The following is a 19,867-nucleotide window of genomic DNA, read 5'->3' as shown; positions in this document are numbered from 1 at the left end:
CAGCTGCCACTTTTGAATCTGCCATAGCTGTGTGGAACTCTGCCGCACAGCTGTGTCATTCATATACAGAAATCTGTGAATGAACTACAGGTCACATCTGCCACCGCAGTAGAATAACTTGTAGTTCTCAGTGGACTACAAGTGCGGTAAAAAGTGCACTTGTATTCCTTTCACATTTCCTTCAGCTCTCCAGCTGAAAGTCCATACAGAGGTACTGGCAGCGAGCTGGAGGAAGAGTTTGCAGGAGCATGGCATCGCACTAGCAATCCACCGATCATGGGTGCAATGCTTTGGTCCAGAAAGCAGGGGGCTGTGATCTGACATCACCCACTGCACAGTGTAAAGCCCCCTCAGAGCTCAGTGTGACCTGAAACCTGAGTGGAGGGAATGGACAGCCCCCGTTTACACTGACTCATTGGGAAGAATGGACAGCTGGGACCGTCAGTCACCTGCTGTGTGCAGAGGTGGGTGGGGCTGTCACCCAAGATGGTCTGGTGTGCATGCAGACAGAGGAAGGAAACAACAGAGAGGAATGACACACTGTGCTTTGGATTAAGGCAAAGAAGAATATGCTTTGTGCATTTTTCATGTTTGAGTTTTACAACCACTTCAATCTACAATGTTATATTGAACATATAGTTATATATTAAAACAAAAAAAATCTTTAAGGGGTACAGACTATAGGCATACACAACAGGATATGAGCTGGCACAGTGCAAACACATTCAGCAAACAAGTGCCGCTGCCAGGGGGCAAGTAGTACCAGAAGGCTGAGATCAACCAACAACCAGACTGGACTTACCTACAGACTGCCCGGCAGAATAGGAATCTGTCCGCGTACGGGAGCGCTTGTTGCCTTTTATGTTGGCTGTAAAAATGCATCACAGTAGAGTGGTGAAAAACTGACAGATGGAATATTAAAAGTAGGAAAAACACTTTTAAAGCTAACCTGTCGTCCTACAAATACTTGTAAACTAAGCAGGCGCTGCCAGGTGTCTATAGATGACAGCAAAATATATAGTTGACCTTCTTCTCCCTTACAAAAACACAGACTAATTGTATCATTTATGAGTAAGGAGCACCTTATATTCTTTTTTAGTGTTGCAGCCCCCCAACTTCCTTACAGGTGAAGGCGACATGTACACGCTGTCCTCTTGGAGCCCCCTGGAATATCCATGTCTCATATCCCAGGAGGCATTAGCTTCCACACCCTGAATCCCGTGATACCTTCTCCCATAAAAAACGCTGTGCCAGATCTGGCGCTGCATCAGGAGGAGGAACGACTCCCTAATTCACAAGAGGACTACAGCTCCTGATGGAGATGACGTTTGAGATGGAACCTGCGCTTAAAGAGCAGCAGGTGAGAAGAGGATGACGCTGGATTCACTAGGCTTGTAAGTGCGTTTAATCAGAGGAAAATAGCAGCATAGGTAAGATACCTCCTAGATGCAAGGTCCACGTCACAATATTGCAGAACCTTAGAGCTCCTACAGTGTGGAAATCCTGACCTTCCAGCGGCACTGCAGCCTTGGGTCTGCACTGCATCCAACATGAGAGTCAGAATTTGCATATTTCAAGGGCCCAGAGAGTAAATGACATTTACCAAGGAGAACTTTATAAACGCTGGCTGATATAAGGAAGCATGTGACTTAGAAATTATGTGAGCATGGTTTCGTGCAGCTTAACACCCCTATAGGAACCAGTATAGTCAGAGCAGCGGCAGAAGATTACAGGAACACTGGCTTATATTTCAGTACTAGTCTGATACAGACTATTAATCTAACACAGGTGCAAGTATTGGCAATAACTCAGTATGTCAAATCGCAGAATATAAGAATCTTCAGAAACTTTTCAGGAAGATGTGATATAGTTCCCCACCCCAATGATACTCACTATCCATGAGTCTCCAGTTGAGGAGAGGATCATACACGAAGGCCTCCAGAACTGCCATGACACTGTCTTTGTGTTCCCGTAGGACCTCCATTACTGTATGGCAGGTGATGCGGTAGTTACCATCCAGACCAGTTACCTGTAGATCAAGAACAGTAACAAACATATAAAAGCGGGCATTAAAAGGATATGTATGCCTTTGGTAACATGTTACACCAGTATTTAGGGTGTAAAATGTTACTTTGGAGTAGTCCCACCCCCCCCCCCCGCCCCCCCTTTCCATGACAGCGGGCAGGGATCTTTTGCCTGTACCTGTGCCACTTTTTAAAAATAGGACAGCTGTGTGGGCCTCCGTCCACATCACTACATCATTCATTTACATAGTTCTGTGAGTGAACTACAAGTTTTGTCTGCTACCTCAATGAACTACCAGGGCACTGATAAGCAACTGTGCTAGTTCATGGATGCTTCTTGCACTTAAGAAGGTATGGGCAGAAAGTTGCACTTATCTGCAGGAGTCCGGCATTGCACCCACGATCCACTGATAAAGGGTGCATTGCTTTGCAGGCTGCAGTGTAAAGAAAAAAACAAAACGTAACCTGCAAAATCACGTGCATTTTTTACCAGTTGTGCACTTAGCTTTTAACTACTTCCCGTCCAGCGATGAACCCGTATGTTGCTGGACCTTTGGTGCTTATACCGGGATGATGCCTGAAGCTGCAGGCATCACTCTGGTATTTTTTTTTTTTCCTTTTTTGAGCTGGCTTTCTTGTAATAGCAATCGGAGCGGCTGTCTAGCCGCTCGATTGCTATTACAATCAACAGGAGGGGACGTCCCACCCTCCCGTGGCTTGCTCAGGCTGTCTCATCCCACAGGGAGACCAGAGCGACCAGCTGGCGCATCGCCTCGCCGTTATAGTAAACGATCTGACATCCCTTCCGGTTCACTCGAAAGTAAATTGCACCATTTAAAAAAAATAATAAAAAGCATTTAAAAATATCGATCTTGGCATTTAGAGTACGTTTAGGCACAGAGAAGGGATTTGGGGTCTTATAAGAGTACCTGTCACTTGTCTATTGCTGTCACAAGGGATGTTTACATTCCATGTGACAGCAATAAAAGAGATTCAAAAACAAAAAAAATCAAAAGTGTAAAAAGTAAATTATTAAAAAGAAAAAAAGTAAACTGCCCCCGGCCTCATGTGAATGTTGGTCTTGCACGCACCCAAACAGCGATCAACCTACACATGTGAAGTATCGCCACAATCGTCAGATCACAGGCAACAATTCTAGCACCAGACCTCCTCCAAATCTAAAGTAGTAACCTGTAAATGCTTTTGAAGTGTTGCCTATGGATAGTAAAATTCACATCATTGTCACTGCTGTACAGGTGTGCGCAATTTTAAAGCATGACATGCTTGGTATCTATTTGCTCAGTGTAACATCTTTTCTATTTTACAAAAAATGGGTTATGTATTGTTTTTTTTGCATTCAAATTCAAAAACGTTTTTCCCCCCAAAAAATTGCCTTTGAAAAACCACTGCGCAAATACCATGGCATAAAAAAAAAAAAAAAATTGCAAAACCCACCAAATTATTCTCTAGGGCCTCTGAGAAATATATATATATATATATATATATATATATATATATATATATATATATATATATATATATATATAGTTTGGGGGGTGCCAAGTATTTTCTAGCAAAAAGTACTGATTGTTACATGTGAACAAAGTGCCATAAATAGCCCAGCCAGGAGGTGGTTAATAACTGCACTCGTCAACAGAATGCTCCTTACCTCCATAGCATTGGTCAACATTCTCGTTAGTCGGAATGGGATTTTCTCTGGGAACTTCTCTCTGGTCATGGCCACCTGAAATAAGAACGATTACATTTAAGATCTCTATGTGCATGAAAACATTTTGGATGTTGGAAGCTTAAAGGCCAACTCCAGGAAAACCATAACAGTAGAGGGGGAGGGTTACATGCCTCAAATTTTATAAACTGGACAAAAATACACAAAGAATTACACTTTCCACACCGATGCAGTTTCAGGTTAACTATTGGAGGGGGGGGGCATTAGACACTTCTAAGGCTGTTCTAAATCAACAGTTCTGACCACAAATATAATGAACTAAGGACTGTATGTCATTTAACAGCCCTCTCTGTAAATGCATAAAGGCCAGCAGAACTTTCAATTTAAATCTGATAGACATTGCAGGTACATTAAAACAAATGGTGAGTAACGTTTAAAAGTTTGTGTTCTTTTGTAAACAACCACATCCTGAGTAGAAAAAAAAAACAATCACCTGCCAGCACACTGCAGAGAAGGACCCTTACTCTGCTTGGAAGCAGTTGTCTCTCCGCAAAGGTCCATTATGCCTTTTGCAGAGTCAAAGCTAATCCATTCACCAAAACTCATGGTCTCTGCTGATTGGTGAGCTCTGACTCAGCAGTGGGTGTACTGGACCTCTACAGGGAGACCGGAGAGAGCAGGAATTTAACTCTGTCCTGCCAAATCTCTTCAAGGTGGCCATACATATTCAAATTAATTGCAGAGATGGATAAATTAAAGCCTTCCTGTTGATAATCGCTTCATGTATGGATTGCCCCTGACTTTTTTGCCTGATAGTTATCCACGTAGGGAATGCATAGCAGGAAAGTATCCCAACTTGCATACCAATGTTCCAGGCATGTTGGCCTTTATCAGTGCAAGGTAAGGACACCATATCTTGCATTGCAAAGCAACAAGACAATGTTGTATCTTACAGTATATCTAGAACAGAGCTTTTTGATTAATTTAGGCCTGAAACCTGACTACTTACTTTTGTCTAGTTGACATGACCAACATGAAGAAAACGGTTGTCTGGATTAGTGAGGTCAGGCAGCATAATGGAAGCACACATAGTAGAGAAGGTCGTCTTTAGTGCTGTTTGGAAAATTCTAAATCCGTGTTCCTTACATCTATTTAATAGCTATCTGCGTCTGTTGGGTCACATCAGTGTGCTCTCCACTCCTTTTCTCTGCCAACCATCTGCTTCATGTTAAATGTCTTGTTCCCTCGATTATTCTGCTGACATTAATATTGTAAAATTGTATTTAAAGTCCTAATCAGATTTAGGACAATACTTTGTCCAAGAAGAGGCAATCAAGAAACTAAAAGGGCTCCATTCCTGGATGCTTATGTATTTCTTCAATAATTGACTTACATCACTGCACAACAAACCCGTTCCTTGATTGCCTGCAATGGACAGGGCAGTGATGTCACTGAATGCTTAGTGATGCATATACAATATAGAGGTGGGGGCCTCATAATGAAATATACTCATTAATTACATTTAACATGAAAGTAAAGTCCACTTTACAAGTACCTACAGGTATGCATATAATATGGCTTACCTGTAGGTAAAGTGAAAATCCCCTAAACTTGCACTGTTTAGAAGATATTCACACAGAATGCAGTCTGTGACATGACCGATGCATGCACTCTGAAGGGACGGCATACCCGTGCCATACCTTCAAAGCTCTGTGCTGGGACGGGGCTGCCACACACATGCGAGGGAGTGACTTCATTGCGACCCTGGCTATTCATACAGATGGGAGTCCGTGAACCCGGAAGGAAGACCAGGTGAAGGTAGATATGCCCAGGAGCCATGACAGCACTGCACTGGAGGGCTCCATGTCCAGGTAAGTGCCATAATGTGCACACTAGTACATTATGACTTAAACCTGCAAGGACCAGATTTTTTTTATTTTAATTTTTGTGGCGGTTTTACTACCACTTTAACCCTGTCACCATTATACAAAGTGTTATTCAAAGGGAACGGAAAAAGAGAGATTGATCTACTAAAACAGGTAGGTGATCACCTCGAAACAGTCCCCAAAATCAATATGTAGAATTTTCCCGCTGAGCCGGTCCAGCATCAAGTTGGAAGGATGTCTGTAAGAAGAGAGGGCAGCATTTAAGAAAGCAGCAATTAAGAGCCATCACCCAGTGCCCACCCCCAGCTTTCCTAACTCTAAGCATTCCCACTACATACATGACCAGAACTTTTCAGAGACCCTTTATAATAATAATAATAATAGAAAAAAAAAAAAAACACACACAAAGCGGATTAATAGCATTTATCCATCCCACTGCCTCCAATCTTCGCTCACTTGCAGAGCAACACTGGTTGGCTTTAACATCCAACACTTTGGGTGTGTAACAATTTCAATACCATGCCCTACACCGACAGCGGCCGGTAGGTAGAACTACAACACACGGTCTACTGACAAACCAGAAGTGCCCATTAACACTTCAGGGCTGTTGTATCATGCAGCAAAACAGCCATTCAATCACCATCAGTTGAAAAAGCTCGGTGGCGTACAGCGACACACTATGATAGAACGTCAAGAGTACCCACAAGCCAGTATGTCAAATTTCTGCACTGCTGGATCTGACCTTGAAAAGGATGGCACAACTGAACTGTATAGTCCCCTGAACGTTAATTAAAAAGCTGACAGCAAGCCTGCCAACACTGCCCAGCCTCAATGACAACTGCACTGTTGCTTTGATGACTGAAAAATTCCCCCCAAAAGTTCCAGCACCTAATAAAGCCTTCCCCCCAGGAAGGAAGAAGCGGTCACAGCAGCAAAGGCAGGACAATATGAAGTGCTGACCAACCAGATGATGTCGAGATACTTCTACCCAAGAATATAGTTCTTCAAAACAGAACTCTAATTCTCAAGTATATAAAACAGCACATAGGATTTAACAAGCAAACGTAATATTAAATGTCAAGTTTAATATCTTTAGCTGCAGTTTGCATATGTACTTCCTGTTACATGGAAACAATGCTGTAATCCTGTGTCTCAATTGTGCTTCTGTGTTGTCACCTAGGCTTTTGATGGAGACAAGTGATCATCCCACCCCTTCCTCTCATGAACTAACCACTGTAATAGCTTCCACCTGGACCACCTACCTGTCACCCAGCCCAAGGATGTACCCCACCATGGACATCACTGCCAAAGAGCGGGTGTAATTAGTTCTTCTGTCAAACCAGACCTGAAAGATAAAGTGAAATATGAACATACATCTGGGAATCCTGCACGGGGGCCTTTATAATCATTTTATCACAATTTATAGAAAATGACCGGTGTCTTTTCAGTTACCTTCCAATTTCAACAGACAAACAAGACCCTCTATGTCGTAACGGAAAATTGTCATGAGAGAAATGTGTAAACTGCCACTGCTGACTGCCCTCTAAAAATGGAGACTAACACATTGATCCAGTTCCCTGATCTTGAACAGAAATGCAGGTCAGATGTCCTGCATTAACTGCAGTAATGGCTGCAGTCCCTGATCAACGGGAAACTTTCCAACACGTCCCTTCGGCAGAAGTTGATCGGGGGGGAACTTGGGGGACCAAACACACGGAACAAAATTCAGAATGTCTTTTAGTATGTTTAGGTTTACACGAACACCTGATCATTCTATAGAAATGGGATGGAATTTTCATTCTTCTATATTTAGACATCTAAGCAGCTCTGTCACCACACGGTACACACAGCTTTGAGTTCAGACTGAAGTTTCGTCTTAAGACCAGAAATGGTCAGCAAGTAAAATCAATCAATTGGCTTTTAATGCAATCAAGCAAACAGTTCATCTGTGCTAAAATTAAAAAATGTTCTTATAATTGAAAATTAATTTGGGTTTAATATGAGACACCTTGCACACATCAGGCTTTCGCAGTGTTTCTGCATGGGACTGCAATCTCTTTTCAAATTGCCCAGTATTTGCAGTACAGGAACTACAGAGGGTGGAGCTTGGAACCTGGGAACACTTGGTCTGCACTTTTGCATGCCAAGATTGAGGCATTTTTTATGAATACTGGCAAGTCTATTTTACCAGCAGTGAAGCCAGGTGAATAACTGCTCAAAAGATAGCCGCATCCCCCAAATCAGTTTTTAGGTTCTTTTTGAGCAAAAATCATCAACGTTATGGCGCTGCATTCTTACCTCTGAGCTGGGGCTTTTTAACCAGAGAAGCTTGGCAAGATCATCCCCGGCAGTGTTATTCACAGCATGTTCAAACACCTCCACTTTTTGCATGAGGGTCAGATGGTCGTAATCCGGTGCCATCTGTGAGAAGAAAGCATGGTTAGCGCCCTGTCTGTTATGACGTACATAATGATCCACCTATGGAGATCTCTGGATTACCCTCAGCATGATGCGGTGTTCTATGTTCAACAGTATCTTTTTCTTCTCTCGATAGTCCCGGATCAGAGCATGCAGGGTGTCGCAGTGCGGAACCCAACCAATCAGGCCTGAGTTTGTGGACAGAGGAATGACTGCATATCTCTGGATGCTGTTGGGACACACCAAAACAGTATCACCTGCATGCAGTTTCTCATCAACTAAAGTAGCCCGCCTAATGCTGGAAAGGCCAAGGGACAGTACCTGAGGTTTTTCCGCAGAGATGCCGGATCATTTGCCAACAGTGTGTTCACCAGACCAAACAGTTGCATGACTCTCTCATCCTGGCGCAAGTCCTCGTGCCCCTTCAGCAGGAACATGAATTCATTGCCGTTGCTTCCTGCAGGGATACAATGAAGATGCAAGGTAAGTGGAGCGGGCATCTGAAAATTTGGGCCTCAAGCACACAGGACTTTTTTTTTTTTTTTTCTTTTTTTTTTAATTCTCCTAGAAGCCAGCAGCGTTTTGCAGAAGAAAAACAACTGATGCTTATAAAAGTGTCTAACGTTTTTACGAGCGTTTAAGAGGTGTCAAGCACTTTGGAGTTAATTAATTTCAATGGCCAATATAAATCACTTAGTCTGGCCATTGAAATGAACACTCAAGCGCTAAACGAGCTTAGCATTAACACGTGTTTACAAGCGTTTTTTTATGCCCAAGCTCTGCTGCTCCTGGACACACTTTTTCTGTCTCTAAACTCTCCTGCCTCAAAAAGCTGCTAAAAGTTTACATGAACACGGACACAGGCTAACATGCAGGGAAGTGAAGAGGCAGGAAAAAAAAAACAAAAAGCCTGACGCCCCAAGAAGCAGAAGCAGCAGCAAAAATATCCTTTGTGCATGAAGCCTACATTAATAGAAGTTTTGACCAGTTGTTGAAGCCTGTTTCAAAAGAAGGGGCATTTTTACCCCCACACCTAGACCCCTTAAAACCCAGCTTTTTTTTTTTTTATTCTCAAACAGCTTGTGCAGCCCTGATGAAAGGGGGCTGAACAAACTACATAAAAGTGTTAGCCATTTATCTTGGATTTCTAAGATGAAACAAATTGTTCTGGGCTCTAAAACCATAGGTTTGGCACTCATATTCCTTTTAAAGCCTTGAATTTTACACAGGATGTTTTTAACCCAACTTTTGTGGTCAAGAAGCACCTAACCAGAGCTAACACGCTCTACAGTACAATCTACACTTTATAATGTCTAATTGAAATGACGGTGGATCCAGTACCTACAAACTATGCCTTTGGGTTTACCCAAAAGTGACATTTGAGGCAGCAGACTGCCTAGCTGCTGACCAATTTTGTCAGGTTTTTTTGTTCTGCAATCCACAAACTATAAAACTAAACATGCAGCAGAAAGTCTGCAACCTACACGTAGCAGTTGTGGTGGGTGTGCAATGAACACAAACCAATGTCTCTGCATCACAGAGAGAGATAAATTGTTATAAATGCTGGCCCCTTATAAGAGCATGTATAATACATACAGTATATGTAAAAGATATTATCAGTAAGTAAAAAAAGAACACAAACCCATTAGTGTTAGTTTCCTTGGCCTCTGCTTGGAGGTGATGACTTGTAGAGAAGGCGCTATAGACTGGATTCGTATTATTGGTTGATTGGGGTCATACGTTCCCGGCACAGCCAGCTCCAGATCTCGGCACATGAGAAGCTTTGGCGAAACATACTGAAGCTCCAGGGACGTTAGCTGGAAAACAAAACCCTATATAATACCAAATAAACAAACCACATCCATGTCAAAGTAATGACAACATCCAATACATCTACCTGTGGTAGCTGCTTGGAGATCCTTCTGAAGACGTGGTAGTACAGATCCCAGGCCTGGGTCAGATCTTTCACATTTCCAGATTTCATGTACTTTCGACACCAATCCTGAGCTTCCATCAGATCTCTCCCATAGGCCTTCGGAGCAGGAAAGAATAGTAGTCATGTGATAATGGCAGGGGGAGAATTGAGAACACACATATGGAAGATGTCCAACAGTTTACAGTGCAAGTAATCCAAATAATGAAAACTCTCTTTATTAGGCATACAACTGGTATTATTGAGGACCTATGGCCACACAGGAAATTCCTCCCGTAAAATTAATTGCCTACTTCTATCTCCAAGATACGCCCGTTCCTAACCTCAGAAACCACTAAGCAACTTATTCCCTCCCTGGTTATAGCTCACCTTGACTATTGTAACTCCCTCCTCATTGGCCTACCTCATCGCAGGCTATCCCCTCTTCAGTCTATCATGAATGCTGCTGCCAGACTCATCCACCTTACTAACCATTCTGTATCTGCCACCCCTCTCTGCCAATCCCTCCACTGACCTACACTCCGTGTCCTCCACCCCTCTCTGCCAATCCCTCCACTGGCCTCCACTCTGTGTCCTCCACCCCTCTCTGCCAATCCCTCCACTGGCCTCCACTCAATGTCCTCCACCCCTCTCTGCCAATCCCTCCACTGGCTTCCCATTGCCCAACAGATAAAATTCAAAAACATTAATAACATATAAAGCCATTTATAACTCTGCCCCAAATTACATCAACGATCTTGTCTCTAAATATCACCCAAACCATCCTCTCCGCTCCTCGCAAGACCTCCTACTCTCTAGCTTCCTCGTCTCCTCCTCCCATGCTCATCTCCAGGACTTCTCCAGAGCTTCCCCCATCCTCTGGAACTCTCTACCCCAATTTATCAGACTATCGCCTACTCTGCTCACTTTTAGGCGATCTCTGAAAACCTCTCTCTTCAGGGAAGCCTATCCTGCCCTCAGCTAATAATGGAATCTTCTACTCTTCCAACCAGTCCATCCCCCACAGTTACTACCTTTTGTACCACTTGCCCCTCCCTCCTAGATTGTAAGCTCCCAGGATCAGGCCCTCCTATCCCTCTTGTATTGAACTGTATTGTCTCCCATTATATTGTAAAGAGCTGAGCAAACTGTTGGCGCCATATAAATCCTGTATAATAAATAATAATAATATTGGTTATGGTTTTCCCACTTCAGTGCTGGTAACTCCAACAGTGTCTGCTTTACCTTTCAGTGTCAAACTGCCTTTTAAAGGCTACAATTATTCCTCAGGGGAGTTTAAACTACACAGTTTGAAAGGACTATGCCGGAACCTGCACAATACCAAAAACATGAAACATGATATGGCATCAGCTGCTGGTATGATTGTCAGTCTATTGTTTTCTTCTAATCTTTATCAGCCACTGAGGGCTGTCTTATTGTCAGTCTAATTTAAAATTTCAGGTGGTATTTAGGGAATGATGGACATTTAAAAAAGGATTACAGATGAATGCACACATTATAGCTAATGAATAGAATGGTATGCAACTGTTCTGCCTGGAGTGTTAACTGATGTTTAGTTCCCATCCATGCTGTAACAGTCATGAAAAAAATGCACACCTGATTGAAAGATGTCTCCTTCAGGGTCTGAGGTCCCCTTTCCATCATGGCATGAAGAGGGTCAAGCACTGCAAACATCCCCTTCACGTTCCTCTCACCAAAGTACAAGCGTGATGCCTCCTCCAAGCCTTCATGCCACATCTCATGCCAGAGAATGGCCACACGGATCAACTCCTCGCTTACCTAGCATTACAAGAGGAGCAACAGAATAATGAGACTGGCACTTGTACACCATAAAAAATAAAACAGAGCAAAGTTTCTTGAAGACAGATAAACACACAGCTGCTGAAGTTAATAAATGTAAAAAATTTTACTGATAAATTTGCTCTTCTCCTCTGTTACCCTTGTGATTTACACCCTCCTGCAACACTGAATAGCCAGGAGGATGACACAATTATTCCATCTTTGCAGATTTCCTAGTTACATCTCTACCTCCAGCCTATGTAGGGTGGTACAGCTATCTAAATCAGCCTTTTTTTAACCAGGGTGCCTTCTGGTTTCTTCAGGGGCGCTTTGGCAAAAAGCCCAGAACTTTCCCAAAAATTGCATAGAAGCCAGTGGATGGATGAAGCCTGCCCTTTATTTACACAAAGCCACAGGTTTTGATTGTGCACCATTACAACCTTCCAGCCACCAGTGTCCTACAAACCAGTGACGTCATTGATTGCTAAGGAGGACATCGGGTGTCTGCACAGTTTCCCCCTCTCCATCAGCACTGAGGTCACATTGCCTGGGTGAGGGAGGGAAACTGAGGGAAACATTGGAATACTAGACAGTACCAATATGCAAAGGTCTATTTGCTTTGGAAGACTAAAAGTCGCCTTTTATGTTTGGTGTCCAATGTGCGTGTACGTTGCTGCGTTATGTAAAATTAGAATGGGGTTCCTCAAGATAATTTTAAAGGGTGCCTTGAGCAAAGAAGGGTTGAGAAACACTGATCTAAATCATTCAAGATAGCTCCTGGAACTTGCCTGGTCCCTCTGGAACCATGATTAAATAAAAAAGTAGGTCCATAAAATTGAATTCAGAAGTCCATAGTTTTATCAAAGAGCAGGAGGTTCTTACAAATGGATACTGATGACCACCTTTACAAGTTTAATGTGTTTTTCAGGGTGTGCGACTTTAAAAGTGCAAGAGGATACAAAGGGGAGCCAATACTGCTGACCGTGCAAGCTCCAGGACTCTCATTGTTATTCCTACTTCACTATGTCCAGAAGTATTCATCTGGCGCAAACATGCACATATTGTATTAAAGGGATATTAAAAAAAAAAAAAAAAAAAAAATCCTTTAATAACACCTATGTTATATGTTATGCAATGGTTTTGCACAGAGAAGCCCCAGATTCTCCTCTTCTCTGGTTCCCCGCTGGCACTCAAGGGCCCTCCCTCCTGTCAGGTGCCCCCAGAGCAAGCAGCTTGCTAAGGGGGAACTAGAGCAGGCTCACTCCAGAGCCACTGCTTAGTGTGCTCATTCACAGGCCCCGCACCTTTTATCACCTCATTGGCTCACTGACTGTGATTGATAGTAGCAGGAGCCAATGGCTACTAATGCTGTCTCAGCCAAATGAGGAGGGAGAAACTCATGAACGCAGAGGCTCTCGTGCACATCGCTTGATCGGGATGGGGTTCAGGTAAGTTTTGGAGGGTGCTGGGAGCACTGCTGCACACAGGTATTTTGCCTTCATGCATAGAATGTTTGAAGGTTAAAACCTTGAGCCTTTACAACCACCTTAAGTTTTCTGACATTTGGCAAAAATATGCTCGTAAGTGATTAAATCTCAAAGGAGGGATGAGGCTGACTATAGTTATTTTTCCAAGTTTAACCAGCATAATGAAGCAATCAAGCCAAGGACAAAGCTCTGCCAAAGTAACCTTTTGTCAACTCTTGCTGGAAGCTCTACATTTGGGCACACTAATCATGGTTAATCGGACGTGAGTCACAATTCTGCAATGCGTGGTGGGTCTAAAAGAGGCATTGCATTGTGGGACGTTAGAGGGGCACCCCACAACTCTAATCTGCAGCTAACGACAGTAAGGAGAAAACAAAACAGCAGTGTGGAAATAAAAGCAGGAGACCTTATCTAAACGATTATACAGGGTATGTGGCTGCTGCAGTGAACAGTCCTGTTTTGCTATACAGCAAGGGATGGATTTAGTGTGATTTTCTAAATCAATCACAACCCAGAAAGGGGCAAAAGCAGTCAAGGAATTATCTATACGAGTTACATATGAAGTGATGTCATGTTCTGCAAGAAGGGAAAAAGATTAGATTAAAAGAAAAGCAAACTTTTCAAGATGACCATTTGGCATTGGGACATACCATCATGGCCTGCTGTACTAGCGTATTGCTGTGCTCACACATGTTCTTCAGGATCTTATTGGCTGCGTTGTGGCGTGCTGTAGTTGTTGACTTGGAGGCCACAGTGAGTGGATAGATGAGAGCCTGGGGGAAAGAAAGGCACAACAAATAAAAGTTAAAAAACACAGATGATCCGCCCACATGTGTGCTAATTCCACCACGCTGGGAAAAGGTCACGCGTGCAGTCCTGATCCTTTACCAGCAGGCCTTGCCTTCATAGGAAGGGAATTCTTATCCATGATTATAATGAGGATCCATGGGGACAGTTAAATAGTCCCGGACATAAACACAAAACCTAAAACAGAAGGTCATCCCATACCAATAATGAGAACAAAACAACAATTACTCACACAGCAAGGGAGAAGCAGATGTGTCTGAAAATTGAACAAGCTACGTTTAAAAACCTGAAGGCTGCATATATATTTTGAAGATAGCCGATTACAAATTGAGAGAAACCAGCTACAAAATCTGTGAAATCCTTATGGACCCATACCAACTAGCCAGACTGCACATAGTTTAGGAAATGTAATTAGTACACATGATTGTTGACCGTCATGATATCGCCTACGAAACCTGAAGAATCAGCGCTCTTTTAGCATTCTTTAAGGTTTGAACGTGAGCCCATAAACTTCCATAAAATTATCATCATCACAGGTACAGGTATGTACATGCACAACTCCGGTAAAAATCAACACCAGACACAGCCACAAAGGCCCAAGTGTCAAGTATTATCAGACCAGAGGCTTGCTTAAAAAGGAAAAAAAAAAGAAAAAGAAAAAAAAAAAAAAAAAAAAAAACACAGTTCGTATATCTCTGCTAAGCATACCTATTCCTTCAGGTTTTGGCTCTTTAACCACCTGCTGTGCGCTCCCTGGACTGCTCCCGTCCAGCCGTATATATACACATGGGCCGGACGGGAGCAGTCCAGGGAGCGCACAGCACCGCAATCCGGTGCCCGCTGTGTCCTCCGGACACAGAACACCGATTGTTGTACAGGATCTCTGTGTGAGATCCCGATCATGTGATCACTGATTGGCCAATCTGTGATCACATGAAGAGTAGTAAGCAAGAAGTCACTTCCTGACATCATTGTGATCATTCCCAGATTTCACAAGTAGTAAGCAGAGATCACATGGTACAAGGCTATTCCCAACAGCCTCGTACCATGTGACAAGCTGTGACCAATCACAGCTCACACAGTATTTCTCAATGGCTGCAAGAATGCAGCCAAAGAGAAATGATTGCTTTTAAAGCCTTTAAGCATCACCCCCCCACAAGTAGTACAGTGTCACTATGGTGACACTGTACTGCTAGGGTAACATTATGTAAAAAAACAAAAAAACAAAAAAAACAAAAACAAAAAAAAAAACAAACCACAAAATAAAATTGTAAAAATGTTTTGAAAAATTATCATTTTTGGTTATAAACTAATTTAGGTAATTTCTTTTCTGACTAAAAAGATAACTGAATACATTTTGGCCACGATTTATGAAGAAATATTTTTTTTGCAAAATTATAAGAAAAACACTTTCCAAATTTTGGGACTTTTTCCTTTATATAGCAAAAAAATAAAAATCATAGTGAGTGGTGAATAAATACCACCAAAATAAAGTTTTATCTGTCACAAAAAAATGCTAAAAAATTCACATGGGTACAGTGTTGCATGACCGCACAGTTGTCAAAGTGTGATAGTGCTGAAAGCTGAAAATTGGCCTGGACAGGAAGGGGGTAAAAGTGTCCGGACTGGAAGTGGTTAAAAATGCTGCCTGCACAGTGAAAAAACAAAACAAGACTGCTGATCTTCCGGAAACTCAAAGAGCTCCTTACTCCTGACAATGCAGTGCTTGTGCTATGCTACAATTCCAAGCAGTGTCACCAGCTTTGCAGGAGTTCTCCCCTGCTGGACTACAGAACACCCCCACCCCCCTTTCTTCAGCTCCATAATATAAGGCAAGGGGTGTTTTGTTATATTCAAGTCAGCAGAGGGGACACAAGTAGGATACAGCCAAATGGCAAAGGACAGCGTAGCATGGAGGTGGCAGAGGAGACAGTTGTGGAGCACAGTGCAGTTGATTGTCAGAGCTGAGTGCAGGGTGCATGCGGGAAAGGAGGAGTGGAGGAAAGGGACAGCAGGGAGGACATTTGTGGAGTGCAGCAAGCAGGCGGCAGGGGTAGAGGCACAAGGGGAGACACTTTTGGAGTAGAGCTGAGCATCACAGTAGAGTGTGCAGGCGGGGTGAGGGGGTTGTGAGGACAGAGCCATCAGAAGGGGACATTTGTGGAGAAAAGGAGCTGTTTGCACGAATGTAGTGAAGGAGGTGGTTATGACAATACAGCATGGACTGTGGGAAGGAAACAAATGCTTGATATGTTGAATGCTTGGGAGATGTATAGTGATCGAAGAGGTAATGCTGGATACTGGGAAAGTCAATATACATGTCAGGAGAGCCATGTTTGCTCAGTGCATCTATATGATGTTCCTTCATTATGGCAGCACAGGACAAAGACTAACACTGAAGCGCAATTAATGGGAAGTGCCACGTAACAAATCCTCAAAAGAAAAAAAAAAAAAAAACCTTTAAATCCCATGATGGAGTTTATTAAAGTAAGATGGTGTTTGAAATCCTATCACTACTGGCTATATAATTATGCAAGGCCTGCTTTTAATTGGCCAGAGATAGCCAAGGTGGTAACAGCCAAAAGGTGAATTGTGAGCAGGCACACGACCAAATACCAAACTTATTGCTAAAATACCGAGATTGACTGGAAGTTTATGTAACGCCGTATCAACATCCATCTCCTTGGACTGGCGAGGAGCGTTCAGCTGCATTGTTCATTGTGCTTTGTTTTACTTCTCTGTTCCAACACTGACAGACGGCAATAGAATTTCCAAGTAAAGGTTCATAAAATAAAACAGAGGCTCCTTATCTGTCTGATTGCTGTTCGCATTATGCTGATTCCTACAGCTACAAACACTTCATTCCTGCAGCATGTGCTGTTCTGGGAGGAGAAGATCTAGTTTCCTTGTAAATTCCACGGCTGAGTCCCTGCCACCGGCATCAAGGAAAGTGGATTTCAATCTGCTCATCTGGTCTTAAACTGACAGTGACCGACATATTGATATTATAGGCACGCATTTGGTCATTTAAAAAGTGCGTGTAAACCCTGAAAATAAACTACTCTTGTCGTCTCATTTTTGGTCAGTTAAATATACCTTTCCAAGCATTATATATGTTTGATAAGTGCAAAAAATACCTTTTCGTCTTGGCAGAGATCCAGTGCTGTCCTGTACACTCAGCACGGTTATCCCAAGCAGTGTAATCAACCCTTCCAGTTCACCTCTAAACTACAGAACACATCTCCTTTAGGATATGGAGGTCATATGAGGAGGCGTTCCATAGACCTAACAAAAATCCTGTTCTAGGGTGACAATGCTGCAGGTACATAGATACAGTAAAGTGACTAGGCATTGCCCCCCGCAAGACAGATAAATAAAATACTAAAAGTCACCATATCTAAGGAATGGTAAGCTGCAATATTACATTTTTTTTTCAGAGTTTAGAAAACTTCTGACAAGTTTTCCTGACACCAAAAGAAAAAAGGTGACAAAGGAGGGCACAGCTTGTGATTGACAGCCTCAGCTCTGTGCCTGTGTGAAAGGGGGTATGTCCCTTCCCTCCAATCAGCTCTCCTCGCTGAGTAACCAGCTCCCGCCTTCTACTTTTCAAAGCTGAGAGATCCTGTGTAAATTCTATACTTTTAATGCATGTGGGGGAAAAGACAAGTAAAGATAAACAGACAAAACAAAATCATCCTACATAAGTTGTATCTGTTTATCACCTGAGGCCACTTCACTGGTATATGTAAGGGTTTACTACCACTTTAAGGGTAGCAGTAACTTACCTGTGGATGATATCTTCCAATATCTGTTAGCAACTGGTGGATCAGCCGACCAACCAGAGGCCTAGGAGTGTCTATTCTGGCAATGAGCTGTGGAATAACCTGCACAAACAAAATAAACCGTGAGCATTTGTAACTAAATAGAATTTTACAAAGTATAAGAATGTCAGGAAAACATTTATACCCCACATGGGGTATAAATTTGAGAACCAAGGAATATTTTGTGTATATATATATATATATATATATATATATATATATATATATATATATATATATATATATATATATATATATCCCCCTCCTATCCCTCTTGTATTGAGCTGTGTTGTTGCTATATTGTCTCCCGTTATATTGTAAAGCGCTGAGCAAACTGTTGGCGCTATATAAATCCTGTATAATAATTATATATATATTTATTTTTTTTTCAATTTGTACATCTTTGTTAATACATTTCCCTATGTTTTGTCCTTTAGAAATGCAAGTACAGAAAAATACCTCTTGGCCTCTAATGAGCTCCTAACCTTCTTTAGTAAGCTGAAAACACTATTTGCTGCACTGAAACTCCACTTTTTTTTCTGCAAAAATATGTGCATTTAAGATTTTCTCGTAAAGGTGAACGTATCCTTTAAGTATAGTGTGCTTAGGTTCTCCAGTGGCACTTGGAGAAGGAAGAATTATTTAGGTCTTGAGACACATTCCATTCCTGCCTGTTATAAGTGTGCTGTGTTCTAATCAATGAAGACTTTTCTGTCCAAATATCTCAGAACAGAAATGAAGGAGATGAAATCTGGGAGGATGCAGAACCATAGTGAGACCTCCGACATTATTTATCACCACTGTGAATCGTCATTACCTGCAGCCAGGTGTCGATCTGGATGGTTTTGATGCCTTCCACTAGGGCATCATTCACATCTGGCCAGTGTCCGTAGTCAAACCAAAGAGTGAGAACTCTGCAATGACAAGGATTCATAATGGAACTGATTCATAACTGGCCCCACAAAGACAAATTTCCACCTGTTAGTAGAGGGATCTGCAAATCTCAGAGTGATTTCTCTGCCAGCTTAGCTACACACAAACATGGCATCATAAGTGGCAGGGGAAGAGAAACAAACATCTCTGTATGTGAAAGGAAACATCAGTATCTATTGGTGCACAATCAAACTTTTTTTTTTTTTTTTTTAAGATTTGGATCTTTTTTTAACCTTTTTTTTAGGGCCCATTTATTGCCATTGCATTGTGCAGCTTTAACGTATGTTGCAGTAAGGAAGCCCTTTTTTAACTTCTTGATCTTCCATTCCAGTGCTCTGCTCTGGCATAGAAAAGTAACAGCCACAACCCTCATCAAATTATCCTCACGTAGCTTTGCAGAACAGAATAAGCTGGAGGGGCCTTAAGGATTACAAACTGCGATCAGCAACCACCTGGAAAAGAAACAATGAACACTCCTCTTTCCACCAAGGTGATATGTTCATCCTTTGAGAGATATGAGCACTTCTGCCATCATATCAGACACTCCCATCTCCTGCTGGGCCCTGTGGTTCCACCCAACGGCTGCACTATGACTACAGCACAGAGCCCTGACGTTTGTTTTTTTACAAGGGGTTGCTGCCTGCATTTTGTCATCTTAGTGGCAGGCTTACTTTATTGAGCTCAACACTTTAAAGCAATGATGCTCTTGTTCAGGGATGTGGAAAAGAGATCTGCAAGGAATTCACTGCAGAGTGGTTCTTTTGCCAAGAAGTGCCCTTCATCTTCTAATAAGCAACACATATAAATTAATTTCAATGTTAGATATGTAGGGTTGGAATCTTCTCTTTCTCCCCTCCATCTTTCTGTAACTGCATAGGTATTAAAAAAAATATATATATATTTTATTATACATATATTTATTTTTTTAAGACCTATGCAGTTACAGAAAGATGGAGGGGAGAAAGAGAATATTCCAACCCTACATATCTAAATATATATATATATATATATATATATATATATATATATATATATATATATATATATATATATGTATTAATATTTCTTATTGCAGTTTTTCTTATCTCCATT

General features: G+C 42.1%; 1 protein-coding gene across 7 annotated transcripts in view; it reads right to left on the bottom strand.

Annotated features, from left to right (window-relative positions):
- The window catches only part of MTOR (mechanistic target of rapamycin kinase), a 216,320-nt gene that overhangs the window by 13,003 nt on the left and 183,450 nt on the right, over window positions 1-19,867 (bottom strand). For 6 of the 7 annotated variants that reach the window (XM_089658401.1, XM_089658403.1, XM_089658402.1 and 3 more), the window contains exons 43-56: window positions 18,660-18,756; window positions 17,807-17,905; window positions 13,865-13,987; window positions 11,545-11,727; window positions 9,913-10,047; window positions 9,658-9,832; window positions 8,337-8,472; window positions 8,097-8,244; window positions 7,896-8,018; window positions 6,860-6,942; window positions 5,763-5,835; window positions 3,694-3,768; window positions 1,894-2,029; window positions 803-868 (exon numbers count right to left, since the gene is read on the bottom strand). In XM_089658401.1, the coding sequence (XP_089514527.1) occupies window positions 803-868; window positions 1,894-2,029; window positions 3,694-3,768; window positions 5,763-5,835; window positions 6,860-6,942; window positions 7,896-8,018; window positions 8,097-8,244; window positions 8,337-8,472; window positions 9,658-9,832; window positions 9,913-10,047; window positions 11,545-11,727; window positions 13,865-13,987; window positions 17,807-17,905; window positions 18,660-18,756 (1,652 nt within the window). The remainder of the gene's footprint in view (window positions 1-802; window positions 869-1,893; window positions 2,030-3,693; window positions 3,769-5,762; window positions 5,836-6,859; window positions 6,943-7,895; window positions 8,019-8,096; window positions 8,245-8,336; window positions 8,473-9,657; window positions 9,833-9,912; window positions 10,048-11,544; window positions 11,728-13,864; window positions 13,988-17,806; window positions 17,906-18,659; window positions 18,757-19,867) is intronic. The other variant, XM_089658405.1, reaches the window with a different exon arrangement.

The sequence above is a fragment of the Staurois parvus genome, unplaced genomic scaffold (assembly GCF_062004578.1).
Source record: "Staurois parvus isolate SC_StPar_1 unplaced genomic scaffold, SC_StPar_1.0 ptg001066l, whole genome shotgun sequence".
Lineage (NCBI taxonomy): Eukaryota > Metazoa > Chordata > Amphibia > Anura > Ranidae > Staurois > Staurois parvus.
This window is presented reverse-complemented; position numbering and strand designations above follow the sequence as displayed.